General features: G+C 46.3%; 1 protein-coding gene across 1 annotated transcript; it reads right to left on the reverse strand.

The window, feature by feature from the left end:
• Positions 1-2,879: 2,879 nt before the first annotated feature.
• LOC114776985 (AN1-type zinc finger protein 3-like) lies at positions 2,880-23,287 on the reverse strand. Its single transcript, XM_028966911.1, has 6 exons — positions 22,956-23,287; positions 15,770-15,810; positions 12,721-12,909; positions 8,565-8,633; positions 8,316-8,489; positions 2,880-4,183 (listed from the first exon to the last, which is right to left on the reverse strand). Exons 1-6 carry the CDS (start codon positions 23,024-23,026, stop codon positions 4,029-4,031), a joined length of 699 nt encoding a protein of 232 aa, XP_028822744.1. The 5' UTR covers positions 23,027-23,287; the 3' UTR covers positions 2,880-4,028.

Raw genomic sequence — 23,287 nt, forward strand, 5'->3', positions numbered from 1 at the left:
GTGTCGGTAGAGGTGTGACAATAAAATCAGCTCTAATATCCGGAATAACCACAAAACAGTCATTTCTATATATATATATATATATATATGAACAAAATATTAATTAATCAAGCAAGAAAAATTGTGTTACGCTGTTCTAACGTAGAAAATGTTGTAGAGTAGAAGATGCAGCTCAGCAGCCTCCGAACGGAACGGGAGATTTCGAAACGGGATTATTGCAGGTGCATTGTGGGTACGTTACCGCACTGTACACCGACTCTGCTGTCCAGGCAGCCGGGCTTCTCCAGATAGAAAGACGTCTGTCTGGAGATCTGAAAAGGGACGGGAGGGACCGCCCTGTCCTGCAGCCATGATAAACAGCGGAGAGTCCACTGGGGACGAGGGAAAAATCGATGGCAGGAGCCACCCAGCCAGAAGGAGATAAGACGCCTTCTGTGCTGGAGCTCCAGGAATAAAGACCTCGGCGCTCGGGGCACAAAGTGACCTGTGCTGGAGCAGCTTAATATTCAGCTACAATCGCATCCATCAAAAATGAGATCGGCGCTGACCGGCACTACGTGGACCGAGACTGTCCTCAATAGCACTGAAAAGTGACCATTTACTGTGCAGCACCTTTAAAAAATGACGAAAAAGTGATTGTTTTGTCAGTGTGACATGGTGACAACACCAGGGAGCAGCGTGTGGGGACCACGGTGGCACCTCGACGGTTCCATGTCATCACCCCATAGGCCACCACTGCCCCAAAACAATAAAATATCAGACTGAGATGAATGATGTAAATGAGCAGCGTCAGCGCCTGCGTGGCTTATTGATTATATTGGTGGCGTAAAGGCCGCCAGCCGGGATCACATTACTGCTCCAAGTTGGGGCTCGGGGACGTGCCGGAAGCTGTACGGAGATGAAGATGGATGCACATAATACGGCCGCTGCGAAGGGCCGAGCTGAACGAACCAGAGGCGCGAACGCGGCCCGTAAATGGATATCAGCAGTGGGGCCGGATAAAGGCCCAGAATTCCTGCGCAACAATAATATATCTAATAATGTTTCTCATTAAGCAGCCAGCAGAACGTTCATTACCAACGACTTCCTGCCGCCAGACAGCGGTAATGGAATCAGCGCCGCTGCAGATGAAATAAACGTCCAGAGCGGCACGATTAAGCGGTTAACGCCGCGCCACCTTCAGGTTGGAGCTTCATTACACGGACTCTTCCTTTACTCCTCCGGGTACTAAAACAGCGCAGTTTTAATAATGAACAGTGTCGTGCTGGTTAGATGCAGAAGAAAACGAATCCAGGATTGTCTCTGCTGTGATGCGAGGACTAAATACGAACCCAGGGCCGCTAGAGACAAATAAAACACTTTACTAATGAAGCATTAAATATTCATCCCTCTGATTGGTCCATCCTGGAGCCATCAGGACGAGGCCGTCAGCTACTGAGAAAGGTCACAAGGAGCGGAAATGCCCTCAGATGACATTAATAAGCGCTCAGGGATGTTCCCCAGACGCGCCGCTGCGGGAACATTATTAAATCCATACTAGACCGCAATTTGGAGGATTTTGGGAGGATTCCTCTTGAACTTGTTCCTGGTGGAGGCCAAGATCAGCGTCTTCACTCCATACCTCCTGTCTTCTCGGTACATCACACCATTGACAGGGGACCTCCACGTAACAGGTCACCATCACGATGTTATATACGCGGTAAAGCGGCGTATCCCGGCACGGCGTGAGAGATGACCTGCTCATTTCATGTCTCGAGTGGCAGCTGTGAATATTACACGGCTGTAATTACACACCCACGCCGAGACATCGCGCCCACAAATCTAATCAGACGCCCTGCGAGCGCCCCGGCTTCATCTCCTGCCCGGAAACGCCACTTCGGCTGCATTCTGTAAACGGATAAAAGCTCTGATCGCCCCAATTATCATTAGACAACCATCCTCCCACACGCACACGGCCCATTAACGCACCAGCGAACCGCCCCTCCGGCGTAATAACGCCGGTTATTTCCACGTACTTCCCGGCCGCCGTTTCCGAGGCGAGGCGGGTGGGGTTCCGTACTTCATGCGTGGTTTAGCGGTAAAGGCTGTTTCGTTAGTTTGGGCGGAGCGAACCAGGTGTAATACGGCGCTCTGTGGTATAGTGTACGGTGCCGGGGACTTCGCCGGAGCCTCACTGCTTCGTGTTTCTATTTGTGACCGGTACGAGGGTTTTATTCCGTGTTTTTCTGGGTTTTGTACGTATTGGTGATGAATAGTTATGAATTTAACGTGGCGCCGGGCCTCACTCCGCTACCTGGCCAGTTCACCTTTGACCTTGGCCTCACTGTTTAATTTTCTTCGCGCTGGTATTAATAAGTACAATAATCACGGTTTAAAAAAACATTGTGAAATGAGATATAAAACCGGGGTCGCAGCAGGACTGTGAAGGTGTGGTTGGAGGGACTACGATAGTCCCTCTAGTCCGACCTCTACACACCAGAGAACCATGAGGCATGAGAGCAGAACGTGGAGTTACGACGTTTAAGGCCATTGTGCTGAATAACAGACTAAAAAAAAAAAAACCACGGCTCTGAGGCCGCTTTCGTAAGGCTGGACTTAAAGAAATTCTAATTTGCCGTTTCCATCATACAACGGTTCAAAATTGCCTTTGGCCCCAAAAAGGTGGCGTCTGCCAAAATACCACTGCTGGGAAGTGCAGAAATCGATTGCTAGCGGAAAGGCAGTCCGGAATGGAGTCGGGTTGAAACGGGGGGACCCTCCACTCTGGGAACGACGTCCCCTTACAGGGGACCTTTATAGAATTGACCCAGGAAAAGCATCTACTGCGACACACAGACACGTCCTCAGTCAGGAAAGCAGGCAGTCGTCCTCTGATCCAGTTTATTTTTTATTCAGCGAAATAAAAAGAGGAAAAAAGAACAAATAATAATTATAATAATAATAAGCAAAAACAAAAGCTACAGATATTTCCTGGTTTAATCTATGATTTTTTTAACAATGTTAACCTAGAAGGGGAGATGCTAAGGTCGTCCTACACTAGTGACAGAGTTGAACACAAAGAGGGTTAAATAAGATAAAGGATATTCATTTCTCATTCGTTTGTCCTTTTTCACAACAGGGAGAAAAAATAACCAAAGCTTAAAGTAAAAAAGTGCTGGAAAATGAAGCACTCTGTCCACGACAGCCCAACCCACACGCCACCCAGGGGCCGGAACCGCACCCGGGGCCGCTGAAGGAGGAGGCCAGATGTACCGACTGGAGGAGAGGGACGTAGGAGGGTGGAGGAAAGGGGGGTGGAGCAGGAGGAGAAAGCGGTCGCGTGAGAGGCGGAGCTTCTGCAGAAGGGGAGGAGACGAAAGCAGGGGTGCAGGACACCAGGTCTGAAACCCACCAAGTACCAGCTACCATCTGTGTACAGGCCCCACACACAGTTTCTTACACACAATGTCTTTCTTACACACTGACCGTGTGTGTGTGTGTGTGTGTGTGTGTGTGTGTGAGCCTGACGTGGAGACAGACGGAGACTAAACACCATGAAGGGCTGAACCCAGACCACACTGGAGTCCCGCAGAGCGTGAAAACAGAGATTCTGCCCGTGGGTAGTCCGCGAGTTCCCAATAAGCCCCGCCTCCAGGACACCAGGGCCGAGCCCCTCCTCACAGCGCGCGAGGACGAGGTCGGATGGCCTGAGATGAAGCTCCTCCCAGGCTGGAGGTTAGAAACTTGGGTGTGGTGGGGATGGATGGGTAGCTGCGGGCCAGACGTGCCGGTGGGACAGACGGGGGAGTGGCCGAGACGTCTGGGAGGGGCGGCTTCTCAGATCAGCAGACACACAGGGAGTGGAGGAGGACACGGCTGAGCGAAGGCCGGAGACAGGAGATAAAGCTGGGTGGTTGGGAGGGTCAGAGGTCAAGGTCCCGGTCCCCCGTAACCTCTGGCGAGAGGGAGGAAAGTGGGGTCGGGTGAGGTGGCGTGGAAGAGGGCTGTGCGACCGGGTCTGTGTTTTATCCTCTTCCTCGCGCCCCCACTCAGGAGCACTCCTCGCCGATACGCTGGCAGGAGCGGCCCACCTTCCGGTCCAGCTTGACCATCTTCAGAACCGCCTCCTCTCGGCCGCGGCCCAGGTGGTCGAACAGACAGTCGTGCTGCTCGGGCAGCCGGTGCAGCATGCAGAACACGTAACCTGCGCCGGGAGAGAGAGAGAGAGAAGGCGGAATTTACACCCCAAAACGTCCTCACTTTCAACAAACACGCACAAAATATTCTGTAGAGCTGATCAAATCCACATGGTTTAATAAGGACTAATGTCTCCGAACGCGCCACGAGAACGTGAAGACCAGAGGAGGAAATCCGGAGCGCTTATACCAGCACCAGCCGATTCCAAACGTGGTTTTATCATCACGGTTCCACTTCTTTTGGTTTTTTTTGTATTCCATGTTTTTATGTTCAAACGTGGAGCACTTTTATTTTACAAATGGACGAATGTGTAATATTCGGCAACATTTATTTGCATGAAATGCACATATTATTTACATGTGAAAGTACTTTGTTGAACAGTGATTAAATGTGATTCCATGATTCTTAGGGGAATAAATATGTTTATGACGGGAAGGATGGAATTTCACAGATTTCATAGAGCCCTACATACATTAAATATGCAACAGGATCAGGGATCATCGCTTGGAAAATGGCTTCATCATGAAGACGACTTCATGATGAAGAGTTCCTCCACAGGGCAAGCGTTTGTTGACGCGCATCCCACCAGATCACCACGGCAACGTCGACATGACCTCCGCCTCCTCCGGAGACGCCCTCAGCCCGCTAATTACTTCCCTGTGGGGGTCGGAATTTCGGTGGACGATAAGCAGACGATATTCCTACCAAGCCACGTGTGGGTCATGTGGAACGTGATGCATTGATGTATTGAAGTTGTATTAAAGAATCAATAAAAAAATATATACAAAAAATAATTTATTTTATGAAACTAATTTCAATGTTTGTCAGAGTAAACATTTAGAGGTGACAAAGTTGGACACACCCCGACCACATTATCATTTACTTTAAAAAGCCAGTACAATTTTATAGTTTCTACTAGATTTGATTTATTTAAATTGTGAAAGTGAAGTGATTGTCCTTGTGAAACTCTGCAGCACAGCACATGGTGACACAGTGAAACGTGTCCTCTGTATTTAACCATCACTCTTGGTGAGCAGTGGGCACCATGACCGGCGCCCGGGGAGCAGCGTGTGGGGACGGTACCTTCATCAAGGGGACCTCAGTGGAACCTGGGCGGTTCAGGGTTCGAACCCACAACCTTCAGATTATGGGGCCACTTCATAGAAAAAAAGTTTTTTTTCTTCTCAAAATAAGTTATGATTTCAGAAAACCAGACGTATTTTGAAAAATGTTGTTGATACTTTGGGCATGAATTTGACAGTCAAAGAAGAAATATAATTTCTTGATTGACACACAGAAATATACATACATACATATACATATATATATATATATATATGTAAAGAATACACGTGTGTGTGTGTGTTTATGTTCATCCATTTTATTTAATTATTGTTAGAACAGCTCAAGAAGCAACATGTTTGTGGTTTTAGTTCTGTTTTTGAATAAAGGGTTTGGAAATTAATGCTTTTCTTGTTTATTACTTTTTATCCAATTCCACGATTAATCAAAAACATAATCGACAGATCAAACGATTATACAAATAATCGTTAGTTGCAGCCCTATCAGTGTCCCAGCAACAATTCATGTCACTGTGATCACATATATCTGGCATAATGACGAACAGTTAAGGACACAGGACAGCAGTCTGATCCGACCACTACAGTCACACAGCAATTCCGATTTTCTGTTTTTGCGTTTGCCTGTTTTTTTAATGATGTCTAATATCAGTTCCCGTCAGTCACCATCCAGAACTAGAGGTTACGATTCGCCTGGACAGAATTCTCTCTGCAATTCTTATTAATGTCCAGCACCTCACTGTCCCTCCACCGGCCGACTTCTGTATCACATGCAGGGACAGAGGTCAGAAAACCACATGACCCTTTACTGATTCCATGATTCCCCATGATGCCTTTTTCCATCCCTCAAATTAAACCCGGGACTGGCCCGAGTTCGGCACATTACGTCATTTCCTCAGCCGTCCCAGACGCGGTGGCTTAAACAATCTGCAGACTTTCCATAACTAGTTAATGAGCTGCTGCAAAACGACGCAAAAACTGACGGAATTAAAGGAGAAAACGGAGGAGGGGGCGTTCCTGGCGGAGGATCGACTTTAATCTCTCTGATAAAGAGAGGGGCTCTTTACGGTGTCTAATGCATTCATTACCAACAAGATGTTCCACGCACAAGTGTATGATGATTAACAGCTCAACAAGCTTCAATTTAAACCGCCGCAAGAGAGCGAGGACGCCGACCACGGACCCTCCGCCCGTCCCTTATTCAACCTGAACTTTATATTTAACCAAAAAAAAAAGATAAAGGATAATTATGGCCTGTAATGAGAGGCATTTATTTTTGCATTGTCTCGCATGAGGGGGAAAAATAATCACGCTCGGCAATTAGAGCTTCGTTTGGCGGTTAATTGTCAACTGGGCGAGATGGTAGCCCCACCCCCTCCCAAAAAAAAAAATAAAAAATCTCCCGGTTCAGACGGAAGCTTAAAAGTCTCTTATTAAACCGCTGTGAACATCTGAAGGCCGACAAGCAGCGCGAGCATGACTGGAGATGAAAAAAGGCAGCGGTGATGATGCTTACCAAAAACACACACACAAAATCCCAGGCGCAAAACCAAGACAGGAAGTTGTGGAAAGGGACCTGAGCGAAGCTGCAGGCACTAACAGCTCCTTTAAAGCCTTATTTACATATCAAAACGCATGCATAAATGCATTATAACCGCGCCAGTTAGCAGCGCAGATGGCACAGGCAGAACACCGCGTTCATCCGGCGAACTCCACGAGCGGGGCACGTCGGCGCCTTTCATATGACTCAGGAGTGTCTTCAGCCGCCAAACGGTTTAACTCAACTGTCCGTGGTCAAAGGACCGAAGCGCAACAGCTCGAAACGGCTGGTCACGGGGAAAATTAGCCGAGACTCGGGTCTAATACGACAGATTTTTATGCATATACATGCATGAATTGATTCACACATTCACTGGCACAAAAACGACCCCGATAACCGGCATCTCACACCTCACACAGACCCAAACGAAGACGACAAGGACGATTGTGACTTCCTGCTGGATGCATGATCCGCTTAGAAAAAAGCATTGTAATTTCCATCTTTAATAATTTCTATCCAAAGCATACAGCTTTCTCAGCTGGTCACGATACTGCAATTTCAAACCCGACACCGATACGATTTTCAGTCCTACAGAGGGAGGAAAAACACAGGAAATTAGCTCATTTTTTTAAATAAACAATATTTTTACAATATTTAAAAAGTCAGAACACCATATACCACACAGATGAATAAATAAATTCATAAATAGATAAACAAATGATTGAATCAATAAACTAATAAACGAAGGAAATGTATTTTAATGTTTTTGGGCTAAATAAAAAAAATGCTCGCTTCTCATGCTGCAGAGGTGAAAAATACGTGCATGTTGAGCAATTAGAGCTTCAATCGGGCCTGAAAAGTTAGGCCCAACCCCACTCCGTTTCACCTCCTCAGCATTTTTTAATCTCTCTAACAATAATAAAAAAAAATCATAAGATGACAGGGGCCGAGAAAAAATTTACATTTAATAAATCAAATGAAGAACATACGAATCACTTATACTAAATTTATGAGCAGCGAATCATAGAGAAAAGACAGGGACTATAGACCAAAAGTTCGTATTTGCCGACCGACCATTTATCGTGCGAGCTCGACCAGACCGGACTAAAATTATTCGAATTGAGTCCGAACCAGATCCAAATAGATATTCTTCCAGACAGTGCTCTTGCTTTTTACATTTTCTAGCAAGCTTGGTGAGGAATTAAAACATTTTCAATGTTCGATATGAAATTTTAGTACAAATTATATTTTTTTAACATCTTTACAGCATTCTCTGCACATGGACACTTCACTTTAGTCCTTAATCTATCTTCAAGTGCCTAACAATCACCGCAATACAAGATGTTGCCCATTGAGACGTACTGTATGTGATTTTGGGCTATATAAGAAATAAATGTTGTTGTTGTTGGTGTTTAATGTGCAGTTTTTGTGGTCTCAAGTAAAAAAAAAATTACGAAATAAAAGATTTGTTATGGTAAAACTTCTAAAGTGCCCAGCCCAGTGAAGCCCCGCCCCCTCACCACAGCGGCATGATCCCAGCTCCTGCTGCACCAGCTCCAGCTTGGTCTGACAGCGGTGGCAGCGGCGCCTGTTCTTCTGCTTGGGCCCGCGGGGGGGCGACGACTCCTCCGGCAACGAGGGCTCGCTGAGCCGCGCCCGCTTCTCCGGCGACTCCTCGTTCTGGGAGCCCAAAGCTGCAACAAACAGGTGAGAAGGTCAGAACTCCGCGGGGCGCTACGTGGTGACGAGGCGGTGACGAAGTGCCATACCTGAGTCACAGGGCCGTTTCGTGGGGGTGGACAGTGCACCACGGCCTGCTGCGCTTGTGCTTGAGGCTTCTGAAACAGCGACCAAACAATAAAAAACAAAAAGAATGTGTAAAATACGCGAAAAGCCACCCGCACAGACATTCGCCGCCTCCATAAAACCATCTCTTTACACCGGTTCACCGAGCTGTGCACTACCCCATGGTAGTATGACCAATTTTATTTTATTTCACTCTTCTGAATCTGACTGAAACGTGAAATATTCAATATGCCTTTTCAGTCATTATTCATGTCAGATTCCATAATTCAGCGTTCGACTCAACCACCACCAGAATCGCACCAGGAACCACCCCCCCCTCGCTAACAACGGTGCAGAGGGAGACCGAGGATGCAGTCTTCTTACTTGCTGCATGCTTCAAAAAGCACAGATGAACCATGGGCACAGCTGGCACAACGTGAGCCAGTCGTATACTCACGTATTGATCCGTTACTGAATGTGTACTGAATGACAGACAACAAACATTACAGTACGACTGGGGGGTGAACTTTCTGCTGATTCACAGCAAAATATTCTAAATGTCTGTAATCTATGAACTCATTCTTGCATGTAATTTTTAGTTAGTGGAAAGAGTCTGAAGGCATCAAGATACGTCGCTCTCACTCGCATGGAATGGGGTGACGTGCCAATAAGCTGAATTTCCTTCGCTCTGCTTATGGCACAATGTTAAATTAATACTCCGTCCAATAGGGGGCGGTATTTCACCAGGGTCAAGTGCGTTCCACATGACTGACCGGAGGTGAGATTACTTATTTTTAACTTTCGTCTGGGACTGAAGGCCTCAGTGGTGCTACGTTGGCTGGTTAGCATGCTAACGTTGGTAAACATGGCTGTTTCCTCTCATTCTTTGGATTGTTTCAACATTTTACGGTTTTGGGATTAAGGGAACAGCCCTTGAATGGTTAAGATCATATTTGACCAACCGATATCAGTTTGTGGATATCAATGGTGTTTCGTCTTCACATAGTAAAGTAGAGTTTGGTGTTCCACAAGGTTCTGTCCTAGGTCCGTTACATTTTTCTCTATACATGTTACCTTTAGGCGACGTCATCCGCAAACACGGTATTAGCTTTCATTGCTACGCTGACGACACACAGCTGTATCTGTCAGCAATGCCAGATCAGAGGCAGCAGCTGAACAATATAGAGAATTGTCTGAAGGACATTAGACAGTGGATGCTCACCAACTTTCTCCTGTTAAACCCTGATAAGACAGAAGCTCTCGTACTTGGGCCTCAAGCAGCCAGGCATAAACTGGCTGACTACACAATAACCCTGGATAGCCTTTCTATCTCACCGAGTATTGAAGTGAAGGATCTAGGTGTCATCATTGATGCAGGTCTCTCATTCAATTCACACGTAGATAATGTCACTAGGATAGCATTCTTTCACCTTAGAAATATTGCGAAAATAAGAAATATAATTTCAATGCATGATGCAGAAAAGTTGGTCCATGCATTTATTACATCAAGGTTAGATTACTGCAATGCATTATTGTCTGGATGCTCTAGTAGGTGCATGAGTAAACTCCAGCTAGTACAGAATGCTGCAGCCAGAGTTCTAACTAGAACCAGGAAATTTGACCACATCACCCCAGTCTTACAATCACTGCACTGGTTACCCATCAAATTTAGGATTGACTACAAAATCCTACTTTTGACCTATAAAGCTCTAAATGGTCTCGCCCCACAGTACCTGAGTGAACTTTTGGTTCTTTACGAACCGCCACGCCCCCTTCGATCAATGGGTGCGGGGTCACTACTGGTACCAAAGGTGCAGAAGGTCACAGCTGGGAGCAGATCCTTCTCCTATAGAGCTCCGCAGTTGTGGACAACTTGCCTGTCAGTGTCCGGGACTCAGACACAGTCTCAGTGTTTAAATCCAATCTCAAAACCTATCTGTTTTCTCTGGCTTTTTGCTAAAGTCCTAGACCCTCATTTCACTTCATTTTGATGCAGTGTCAATTATAAAGTCCAGTTTATAACAGAGTCCCCCTGTTAGACACAGACAAAGTTAAATTCACCCTAGTTAGGCTGTCCTAGTTAGGGTACCGGGCCACTGTAGCACCAATATACCACTATAACCACATATTTCAGTATCGGTCGTACAGTGCAACCGTCTGCCGCTGCTTCTGTTTGTTTTTCTCCGAGACACGGAATCAAGCACCCAGACTACTGGCAGACCCCAGTGAAGAGACAAGCAGATACATCCTGGTTCCTGACAACTGCTTTACAAGGACAAAACATAAAACAAACCAGAGGGTCACCACAGCCACCACCACCATTACAACTACAGCTTCAGGGATCTTCAAATGGACCAGTAACATCATTATGGACACGTAATCTAGACCATGACACTGAATACATCCTGGACTTCTCCAACCCTACAACTGTAGGACTCATTATATCATATCCAACCCTGCACTGACACCATTTGCAGGCTCACTCTACCCTGGAAGGGGGTCCCTCTCTCTATCACTCCTTCCCAACGTTTCTTCCTTTCTTTTTTCTCTCTCCTACAGTTTTTTTGTGTGGAGTTTTTCCTTGTGTGCAGAAGGGACAAGTGTGGGGGGTGTCAACTCTAGGGCCTGTCAAAGCCCATTGAGACATACTGTATGTGATTATGGGCTATATAAGAAATAAATGTTGTTGTTATAAAGCGGTGCCGATAAATGAAATGCGAACTCAAGCTGATTCGGGTCTACAGAGACATTTTCAAGTGACGTGCCCGGGTTAGCGCCAAAACACTGCCTCGCGCCTGCACGGGATCATTACAGCGGAATTACTTCTGACATTCGACTCCGCATTTATCCGTAAGTATGGTAAACAAGCGCCGCTTTCTCCCGTCATTTACCAGGAGCAACAGAGCCCACTTCACCGGGCCAATCGGTCCGACTCGTCCTTTCATGGGTTCTGATTGGCCCGTTTCATTTTTCCAAGCTACACTCACCCTGCCAGCACACCTGCAAGCACCACACATGCGTTTAGCCTTCGGACATGATGACAATAGTGGTAAATCCCATTTAGATGGTCCTTATATTTAATATCATATTATATTAATATCAACCTCGCCACGAAAAACAGCATCAAATCCCACCAGAAGCCCCCGAGTTCAGGAACCAATCAGGCGTCCAACTGCTGCAAGGTGAAAGGTCGCACTGTTAACACTCCCAGTGGTGCGTTTTCCTCGGAATCGGGGCTCTTCAGGAAGAGTGTAGCGCAAATACGTAACTGCCATGGCAGGACAGGAATGAAATGAATGATTTGGGGCACCAGGTCATGACTAATGATACCAGACTGACTTCACCTGGTTGAAGCTTTTGACAACTTGTGGGAACACTTTTCTCCTTATTATTCATGAGCCCCCCCACCAGAAAAAAAAAAAAAAAAGGGATTCCCCTCCTGAAGCATTCATCATATTATGTCCATCACCACTTGCTAAATGACAGCGTATGCGAAATGTACATATGAAAAAATGATGAGGGGTGTATCTGTTAGAACAAATTCAGAGGTGTGCAAAGGAGAGATGCTGCTGGGAGAAGGACACTGAGGATGGAGCTGCCAGGCAAGAGGAACAGATAAAGGCCTAGTAGGAGCTTTATGGATGTGGTGAGGGAGGACGCGTAGGTGTAGGAAGATGAAGCAGTGGACGTGGGGAACTGGAGACAACTGATCTACTGTGGCGACCCCTAACATAAGCAGCAGAACGTAGAGGAAGTGTGGAACTGGTAGAACTAACTAAGACGGACCAAACCTTTCGTGATCAGTTTGCCATTCGTGGATTGTGCCTAGTCCTAGACTAAAAGCATTTTTGAAATGGAGAACTTCATTGAAGTTCCTTCTCCTTTGAAATAGGACGAGGCTTAATCGGTGACAAATCAATTGGTTATAAACTGGTAACCACTGCAACTTTAAATAATTCATTTTCAATCAATAAGAATTAAAAGCCAATAAAAGAAACTGTCTTGAACATACTCTGTCTGGTCAAATCAAACAATCAGTAAAGTCAGTTTTGGTTTCCAACAAGAACAATACAAGAACAATGGAAACAGTATGATGGTCTAAAACAAAACATGCTTTAAAATGCGCGGCCTTTATCGCACCTTCCTGTGCTGGGAGGGGCGTGGCTCCTGAGTCCTCTTGCGAGGGTCCCTCGGAAGCGACCGGGGTCAGGAGCAGCGATTGGCTGCCGCTGCTCTTTGTCTCGCTACAGAAGACGGCTGATTGGTTATTGCTGGGGCTGGGCTCAGGCTCCGGGGCGCAGTCGTCATCGGGCTGTTTCTTCTGGACATCTGAGGTGGGAGGACAACACGGAACTGCATGAAGGACATTAAGTAGCTGTAATAAAAGGCCATTCGCTTGGCCCGCTGCTGAGTTTGTTTACACGTTAGGCGCCATTCAGAGACACTTTACTGCACCCACATCTACAGAAACGAGTCCGCTCATAACCCCACGAAGCACAAACACACACACACACACACACACACACACACACACACACTTAATCACAAAGAACTGCCCACTTCGACCAGCCAGGACACCACATTCATGTCGAAAGGGATACCAGGTCCCAGGCCGGGACATTATCCCCTCCGAAGCGGGCTGCAGGTTTCATGGAGAATACGGGCTAAGTGCTCCACACTGAGAAGCACAAAATGGTGCTCGTCCGAGATAAAATGGACAGATGGTGAAACATTTTCCTGGCGCCATATCCAGCATAGTGTGTGGGTCAGACAGACGGAAACAAGCACCGAATATTGGGGAAGAGGAACTAACTACCTGCCCAGTCTGGTGTGTTACTTTCACTGACAGCCAGAAGGTGAACTTTTTTTTAAAAGTTTCATTCTCCTCCGTTCTGTACACTCCAGGGGGACAGGGACAGTCCTCCCCTGGAGACACTCAGGGTTAAGCGTCCTGCTCAGGGACACAATGTAACTGGGATTCGAACCCGGGTCTTCAGGTTCATAGTGTGTTACCCACTAGGCTACTACCACCGTCTTCCAGTGAACGTGACCACGCCCACTACCAACATGCAGGTTATCAGGCGTTTTAATTCCTAGTGAACATGACCACGCCCACTACCAACACGCAGGTTATCAGGTGCTTTAATTCCAGTGAACGTGACCACGCCCACTACCAACACGCAGGTTATCAGGTGCTTTAATTCCAGCGAACATGACCACGCCCACTACCAACACCAACACGCAGGTTATCAGGCGCTTTAATTCCTAGTGAACTTGACCACACCCACTACCAACATGCAGGTTATCAGGCACTTTAATTCCAGTGAACGTGACCACGCCCACTACCAACACGCAGGTTATCAGGCACTTTAATTCCAGTGAACGTGACCACACCCACTACCAACACGCAGGTTATCAGGCGCTTTAATTCCAGCGAACATGACCACGCCCACTACCGACACCAACACGCAGGTTATCAGGCGCTTTAATTCCAGCGAACATGACCACGCCCACTACCAACACCAACACGCAGGTTATCAGGCGCTTTAATTCCAGCGAACATGACCACGCCCACTACCAACACCAACATGCAGGTTATCAGGTGCTTTAATTCCAGCGAACATGACCACGCCCACTACCAACACCAACATGCAGGTTACCAGGCGCTTTAATTCCAGTTAACGTGACCACGCCCACTACCAACACCAATATGAAGGTTATCAGGCGCTTTAATTCCAGTCAACGTGACCACGCCCACTACGACACCAACATGCAGGTTATCAGGCGCTTTAATTCCAGTTAACATGACCACGCCCACTACCAACACCAGCATGCAGGTTATCAGGTGCTTTAATTCCAGCGAACGTGACCACGCCCACTACCGACACCAGCATGCAGGATATCAGGTGCTTCAATTCCTAGTGAACGTGACCACGCCCACTACCAACACCAACATGCAGGTTATCAGGCGCTTTAATTCCAGCGAACATGACCACGCCCACTACCGACACCAACACGCAGGTTATCAGGCGCTTTAAATCCAGCGAACATGACCACGCCCACTACCGACACCAACACGCAGGTTATCAGGCGTTTTAATTCCAGCGAACATGACCACGCCCACTACCAACACCAACATGCAGGTTATCAGGCGCTTTAATTCCAGTCAACGTGACCACGCCCACTACCAACACCAACATGCAGGTTATCAGGCGCTTTAATTCCAGTCAACGTGACCACGCCCACTACCAACACCAACATACAGGTTATAAGGTGCTTTAATTCCAGCGAACGTGACCACGCCCACTACCAACACCAGCATGCAGGATATCAGGTGCTTCAATTCTTAGTGAACGTGACCACGCCCACTACCAACACCAACATGCAGGTTATCAGGCGCTTTAATTCCTAGTGAACGTGACCACGCCCACTACCAACACCAGCATGCAGGATATCAGGTGCTTCAATTCTTAGTGAACGTGACCACGCCCACTACCAACACCAACATGCAGGTTATCAGGCGCTTTAATTCCAGTGAACATGACCACGCCCACTACCGACACCAACATGCAGGTTATCAGGCGCTTTAATTCCTAGTAAACGTGACCACGCCCATTACCAACACCAATTTGCAGGTTATCAGGCGCTTTAATTCCTAGTAAACGTGACCACGCCCATTACCAACACCAATTTGCAGGTTATCAGGCGCTTTAATTCCAGTCAACGTGACCACGCCCACTACCAACACCAACACCAACATGCAGGTTATCAGGCGCTTTAATTCCAGTGAACATGACCACGCCCACTACCGACACCAACATGCAGGTTATCAGGCGCTTTAATTCCTAGTAAACGTGACCACGCCCATTACCAACACCAATTTGCAGGTTATCAGGCGCTTTAATTCCAGTCAACGTGACCACAACCACTACCAACACCAACATGCAGGTTATCAGGCGCTTTAATTCCTAGTAAACGTGACCACGCCCATTACCAACACCAATTTGCAGGTTATCAGGCGCTTTAATTCCAGTCAACGTGACCACAACCACTACCATCACCAACATGCAGGTTATCAGGCGCTAGGAGAACATCCAGAACCAGAATAGAGAAGACACAGTAACGAGCAGATCATGGTGTGTTTTGACCAGCATATCTGTCAAGCAGCCAGAAAAACTCAACTGCTTACCTGCAAAACATTTAGAGCAGAGGTTCATGGTTTTGCTGGACCTGTTCAAACAAACAAAAATGGGAGTCAGGCAGGTCAGGTACAGTTTGGAACTATTGCAAACAAAGTTCAAGCATCTTCCCAGCATTTTATGAAACCATTAAATTAAAGAAATTAAAATATATAAAGGTACAAAACAACAAACATGTGAAAAGGGCATGATGCAAACGTTTGGCCAACATGGTCAGTACTTAGTAGTGTGACCTTGGGTGAGTTTCACAGCTTGGGTTTTGTAGCATCTGAGGGTCTATCAGCTCTTACTTGGGGGCATTTCTAATTATAGCCTCTAATTCTGTAAGATTATTGGACCGTCTTGTACGTGATACTCTTCTGTGTTCGACCAGTGATGTTAAGACCTTCAGAATGAATCTTGAGGTATTCCAGTGTACATTTTGAGAAGTTTCATGGCATTGTTTTGTTTAACTTCAACTTCTTTTACAGATAGTGTCATGTGTACATCCACAATTTTGTTCAAGGGCAATTGGTATTTGTTCAAATGTATTATTTTCCCCGTCACTTGCTACTAGGGCTAGGAGAAATGGGAAAAATACATTACAATGTACTTTCCCATGCAGAATGATCCGATTTTTTTATCGCAATTCTGAAATCGAAGACACCAGAGATAATACACCTTAGTTTACAAATCTTAACCTTAGCTAAGATAGCAAAGCTATGCATCCCTGTGTCAGCCTCCAAACAACGTTTTGGTTAAACATAAGAACTATAATACGGGATTTTATAATGGCCAAATATAATCAAAACAGTTGTTTAGCCTTACCAGGGTTTGTCGTTCGACAGTAAATAACGACAGTTATTTAATTTTGTAGAATATTGCATTTTGAAAGCACTGGGCATTTCAAGTTGTTATAAGTGGTTTGTATGTTTCACTTTGAAATTAAACATTTCACTATTAGTAATTTGTATGCACCTTTTCATTGATGTACAAGCAAGTGTCCTTTATCATATCACAATCGCATATCGCAATATTGATCTCAATAATTGCAAAATGTCTTTTTCCCCAAATTGTGCAGCCCTAGTACCTAATGTCAGTCAGGCTACCTCTGGAGAGCACATGGAGGGCTGTGCGTCCCCCAAAAAGAAGTCCCACCCCGCTATCAATATACAGGAGACTTGGGATGTCTGGCAGCTGCAAATAATGTACAACCAAACTAGGGCTGAAACGATTATTCGAATAATTCGATTACAAAAAACTTTCTGCCTTGAGGCTTCGTTTAATTCACCAAAGTCGTATACGGTGGACAACGTAGTGCAGTGTATACACTGTAAAACAGACCTGTCCTACCATAAAAGTACGTCTCCCATGCACGCCACACACACACACACACACACACACACTGATAAGTTACATCTCAAAACACGCCTTCCCCATACATAAGGTAGTAATAATAAATGCAACAGATGGACAAATCTACATTCATTAGCATAGAGATTTACCCAAGATGGCGCCGGTGAGGTCGTTTACATTGTTTTTGTTTCTTAAATAATTGTTGTAAGAGTTATCCGATTAATCGATAACAAATTCTAAGAATAATCGATTACAAAAATATTTGATAGTTGCAGCCCTTAACCAAACAAACAAAATATGCTAATTCCTGCCATTTTTATCATGAACACGATAATCAAGATTGAGTAATCGCTCGGCACTACTTGCTAAACAGTTGGGGTGGTGGTGTTCTCCTGAAATTCAACACCACCCTTCCACATTCTGGCCTAAAAGTTCTCGACCGCTTACACAGCGGAAAAGAAATGTGATGCAAACGCGAGCTGTCAGTCTGGAATAACTAATCCCACAATGCAATTTCTGCCAAAAAAAACAGGCTAATTGTCATTACAGTTATCAGAGCTCATCATGTCAAAATCTGCAGGACTAATGGTTCCTTCCTCCTGTTCATGTGACGTTCTACCCTGTCGCTCTGCAGAGAAGGGAAAAGCCTCTTCATAGATGAACGGGGCGGCGGGGAACGTCTGCAAATATCTGCTTATCATGGCTCATGACTGTGATTTGTTCAATTCATGTTTTTAAATAAAAAATCCGGGTACAATTTCTGATCTAGAATTGCATCTGGTGTTGAATGTGGATCCTGACAGAACTTTTCTGGCTTACTCGGGAGAAATGGAGGTTAACGTGACTTATGGACATTATTAACTGGAATAAAACAGCTAAACTTCACTTTACAGACATTTCCAAAACAGCCCACGTGCCTGTGAAAACCCTTCACGGCTCGTTTTTACACGTTCAGACGTGTTAACCGCAGCATAACGGTGCCTTCAAAGATCTGGACACAAGCAGAAGCCAAGCCAGCTCAACATCATCATCATCATCATCATCGAGAGGAACGTTTACAATCACAGCGGAACACACACTTCCAAACACAAGCGGTGGGGGCGGAGCAATAAGACACAAGTTCACTGTTGCATGCTGGGAAAAGTCGTGATGCGTCTTTGTGTCGGTCACGCCACATTTATTAAAGACGCGGTCGTACGTGGCGCCGTTAATGTCACTCCGTCGGACCTCCAGAACTACCGACCCGGCACGCCGCGGCGGTAGAGACAGGTAATCTGCGGAGACGGCAACAACAATCAAGCCTCATCAAAATCAGCGGTAATCATAATCACCGGCCAATCACTGTGTTGGTGGAGCCGCTCCAGGCCGGTGGCTTGGCGCGTAAACCCGCCGGGCTGATGGAGTCGGGTGGGGGTTCGGCATTAATGACGGCCTGATTGGGGAAGACTGGCACTCCGGCCCGTCGCCACAGCAACAGGCGGAGAGGAGCGAGATAAACCCGCTAATGCCGCATGAGCAGAAGAAAGGTGACGCCGCGTAGCGGCGGCGGTGTACCGGGCCGGGTGAAGGGCGGCTGGTTTTAATGGTTACCCCGGTGCACCGCGACCCCTTTCACCGTCTGAACAGAAATAAAAGCATTTATTATTCCCCCCGGTGTACGTCACTTCCATTTCCCAACAAATCAGAACCTAAATGGACTAATGGACATTTCCACCAAAACTTCACAAGTTTTTTCACAAACCTTTTCCGGCTCGTCTTTTTAAGCAAGACTAATGTTACACGCGGACAGCGGTTAATAAACCGAATTAGAGGTTCTAACGATGGTTACTGCTCAACCAGAGGTGGCCGCAGCATAACAGCTTTACAGCAAATCCACTACACAGCTTCTAAATAATAAGGTGAAATGAAGCATTATAAACGGCACTCACAAGTAATGTTGTTTAAGTCATACGTTATTATGACTGAGTATCTTCGTCAATGACGTGATTAAGATGAGACGAGACATAAATGTAATACTGTTGACGAATAAAAACAAGACTAAATATGGATTACAAGAGCAAAATAGACAAAACCGTCTCATTTTAATTTTCGTTGATGGACACATGATGTGAAGTCATTCGTGTTATTATATTGCGGTTTTCCTGCATCTCCCATCCGGTCACATGGATGACGTCACTTCTGCAACATGCAAATCGCTGCATAAATTACATTTCCGGACACTTTGATGGGTTATCACATGGCTGAGAGAAAATGAAGTGTAAAAGAGAATAGAATGTGTGTCGGAAAAGCCGGAAATGCAGAGGGCAAATTTCACTGTGTGCATCGTGTGCTGTGCTGCTGTGTATCACATGTGACAATCACTTCACTTAATAAGAATAATAAAGACTAAAATGACAAAAAGAACTATACTCATAAGCCCGTTCATTTGGGATAACGGGTAGATTACACCGCTTGTCGAATAGTTGTCTAATTTGCATAACACAGCTGCAATTTGATGTTTTTTTATTTAAGATCAGAAGTCCAGAAAAACCTCTAAACCAGCTGAGCCTTTTCCAGGAGACCAAAAGCCATTACCCTTCACACGACAAGTCTTCATATCTGCAGACACGTCAGACTGAAATCTGGGGGTTTATTTCCCTACAAAGCGGAACGTGGAGCCCAGCGCACAAAAGGCAGCAGATTAGGACCACAACCGCCACACGGACACAAATCTGTCAGGATTAGCGCCATTCAGCCGCTCAAACCGGATTGTTGTGACAATTCCAGCGCAGCGGGAAGCACCCAGGAGCCAGAACCACCAAAAACGCCGTGCATTACCAGGGTCGGGGCACGAGGCATGTACATAGCCACTCTTTATTTTCGTTTTAATGTAGTCTTTGCATAAAGATGTCATTTTAGTTTTTATCAGTCTTAAATGAGTCATGTCCAGACTCATTTTAGTCCAGGCGAGTTTCTGTTGACTAAAAGTCTGAGCATTTTAGTCTTATTTTAGTCAGAATTATCCATGACTATTTTAGTCTACTTTTCATGAATGAAAATTGTACTTTAGTCTCTTTTTTAGTTCAGTGCAATTCTGCTTAAGCCAGTCAATATAGTACAAGTACCTAGAAGAAAAGACAAAAACTACATTTTCTTTCAGTCAAACCCATTTCATGATTGATTGATTGATTGATAGATAGATAAAACCCTTCATAGCTGTTGCAACAAACCCTGTCAAAAGTACAAATACTACTGAACCATCTACCATACAGGTCAGGAAGATAGGGGAATTAAATAAAATGAAATAAAACAAGGCTATCATATACTCCAGAATACTTGACATCCATTCCAGACACGGAAGATGCTTTTTACGACACACATTCTGTTTTCTTTTGTAAAGACAGTGCAACAACATTCTATAATATATATTTCATTTACATTGCATCTCATCTTGTTACAGTCATGTCAGAATAGCTAGTCATACATTTTATTGGCTAATAATTGGGATAAAACGAGTATTTGAGTAAGTCAAATACAATAAATATTTTAGGTAAAATATTCCAGACAAACAGAATTCTGATTGGTTTGCTTTGCAAAATAAGTTTAATTTAACTCCTCGAGGAGGGGCAGTGGTGGTCTAATCAGATGGTTGTGGGTTCGAATAACTGTTATCAGTACTCTAAAGCATAATGAGCCTAAGCCTGGATTTTTTGAGCAAGCTGAATAATATTACTTAACTTTTTGGTATTGGAAATTATACACTGAAATTATTTACAGAAAAATCATAGAGGCAAAATGTATTTTCTTTTGGTAATGAAATGGTGTTTGGAATTCAAAGGTTGATCAATTTTCTAAATCTGATGGCAACTGAACTAGTTGGATTATTAGTAATACTTTATTTTGTGTACCTTGTAGATGGGCAGTAGCGGGGGGTACACCCCTTTTTCATGTACATCATAAATGTTTCACAGAAATTTGATTAAATGGCCTTAGTTCTGGAGCTTTGATCTAATGAAGTGTTGAGTTTGAATTCTTTGGGTTTTTCGTGAGAATAACTTTCATGTTGCATAACACACTATTAATATAGTAGTGTAATTGATTGGATTTTATCTACAGCGTTTTGGTGTTATTATTGATAATATTTTGAGAATAAAGCTGCCAGAATGCAACAGACAACCTGGCTTTACATGACCTGGAGAGTCAGACAGACGTCTTTTTCGCTTCAGATCTAATAAACGTGGTTATGACGGGTATGCAGGCCGTCTCATGACCACCATTTAAAGACAAGACCACCATTATATAATTAGACATCAGTTTACTCGTGCCTTATTGGGAATGAAAACTCATTTCCATTCCAAAAGCTGCTGGTTTTGTTCTCCACCCTCGAATCAACAGAATAGAACTGATCAGTTTTTTTTTTTTTTTTTTTTACTCATCTAAAAACATTTCTAATTTAAGATGTTCCAGAAGGAGACGATGTTCACCTTTCTCCATCTTGGATTCGAGGGTGTACACTGCCGGTGTACTAACCCGCTCGCACCGAGAGAAGGTGTGAGGGCGACCTGCCGAAGCCTCCAGGAGGCCAGATGGTGGCCTGGCTGAGGCTCAGCCTCCGGGGTTTAAACCAAACGCTTAAAAAGTGAAGAGGTGTCCATCTCGCCTCCCTCCCTCCACATCACTCCAAGCCAATCAAGGCAGCCGTGCTGCGGGGGGATTAATGTGACGTCTCCTGCTAAATGTCACCCGCAATTAAGGCTTACGAGCCGCGGCTGAAGGTCCAATCAAGGCTTCAGCACACCCACCTTCTCCTGAGCTCCCATCAAACTCCACAAATGTGGGTAAAGGGGACAGAAAGCGTGCTCTTCATGACGGACCGTGTGACTATTAAAAGGTACGTAACTCCACAGTGACGGGGAAGGTCCCCCTGGAGACACCCTGGTAGGAAGTGGGGTTCGGGGGCGAGTGTGACACCCTCCAGGCTTCATGTGTGACGCGTGACCTGCAGAATTTCTACCAGTGACTATAAAAAGGTACGTAACTCAGGCTTCCTACATAACTCAGCCAGGGTCAGCAGTGACGGGGACAGTCAACCTGGAGACACCCTGGTAGGAAGTGGGGTTCGGGGGCGAGTGTGGCACCGTCCAACTTCATGTGCTCCAGCCAGGGGACATCCCCCTGGAGACACCCTGGTAAGAAGTGGGGTTCAGGGGCGAGCGTGGCACACTCCAGGCTTCATGTGCTCCAGCCAGGGGACGGGGACGGTCCCCCTGGAAGGAAGTGGGGTTCGGGGGCAAGTGTGGCACCCTCCAGGCTTCATGTGAGGCACGTGACCTGCAGAATTTCTACCAGTGACTATAAAAAGGTACGTAACTCAGGCTTCCTGTTCTCTAGCCAGGGGACGTCCCCCTGGAGACACCCTGGTAGGAAGTGGGGTTCGGGGGCAAGTGTGGCACCCTCCAGGCTTCATGTGCTCCAGCCAGGGGACGTCCCCCTGGAGACACCCTGGTAGGAAGTGGGGTTCGGGGGCAAGTGTGGCACCCTCCAGGCTTCATGTGAGGCACGTGACCTGCAGAATTTACGTAACTCAGGCTTCCTGTGCTCCAGCCAGGGGACATCCCCCTGGAGACACCCCGGTTGGAGTGTGACACCCTCCAGGCTCCCACCAGCGGTGACAGGTCCGCATTCCTCCTACAATCTCACTAAAGCACCCTGACGATACTCCCACGAACAAAACGCATCTACTGGATACGAAGGGAGCAGCCGGCGGCCATGAAGACGATCTTCCTCCCCCACCCCCTACATCCCGGCCTGCCCAAGCCACAATGGGGCCGTGCCAAGGCGGCTAGTGCTGGCGCTCCTTACCCCCAGAATCCGCAGGGACACCGCGGGGGTATGCTGGGCGGCTTGCTCCGCTCGCTGCCCGTGTCTCCCATCGCGTCGGCGGGTGCGGGTGATTACGCGAGTCCGGGGACGCAGTCGCGGCCTAGCTGCCGCGGACGGGATTCCTCGTCCGACTGGTGACAAAAGAGCGCGGCGGGGAGTAATCCTCGGGCGGGACGTGTCCCCAGCGCGGTCCGGTGCGGCTGCCGACAGACTGGACGCGGCGTACAGGCCGAAACGAGGCGGTCGTAGGTTAAAAGGCGGCCGCGGACAGTCCGACGGACCGCACCGGGGTCGAGGCCGATCAGCTGGAG

This window comes from Denticeps clupeoides, unplaced genomic scaffold, assembly GCF_900700375.1.
Source record: "Denticeps clupeoides unplaced genomic scaffold, fDenClu1.1, whole genome shotgun sequence".
NCBI classification, from domain to species: domain Eukaryota; kingdom Metazoa; phylum Chordata; class Actinopteri; order Clupeiformes; family Denticipitidae; genus Denticeps; species Denticeps clupeoides.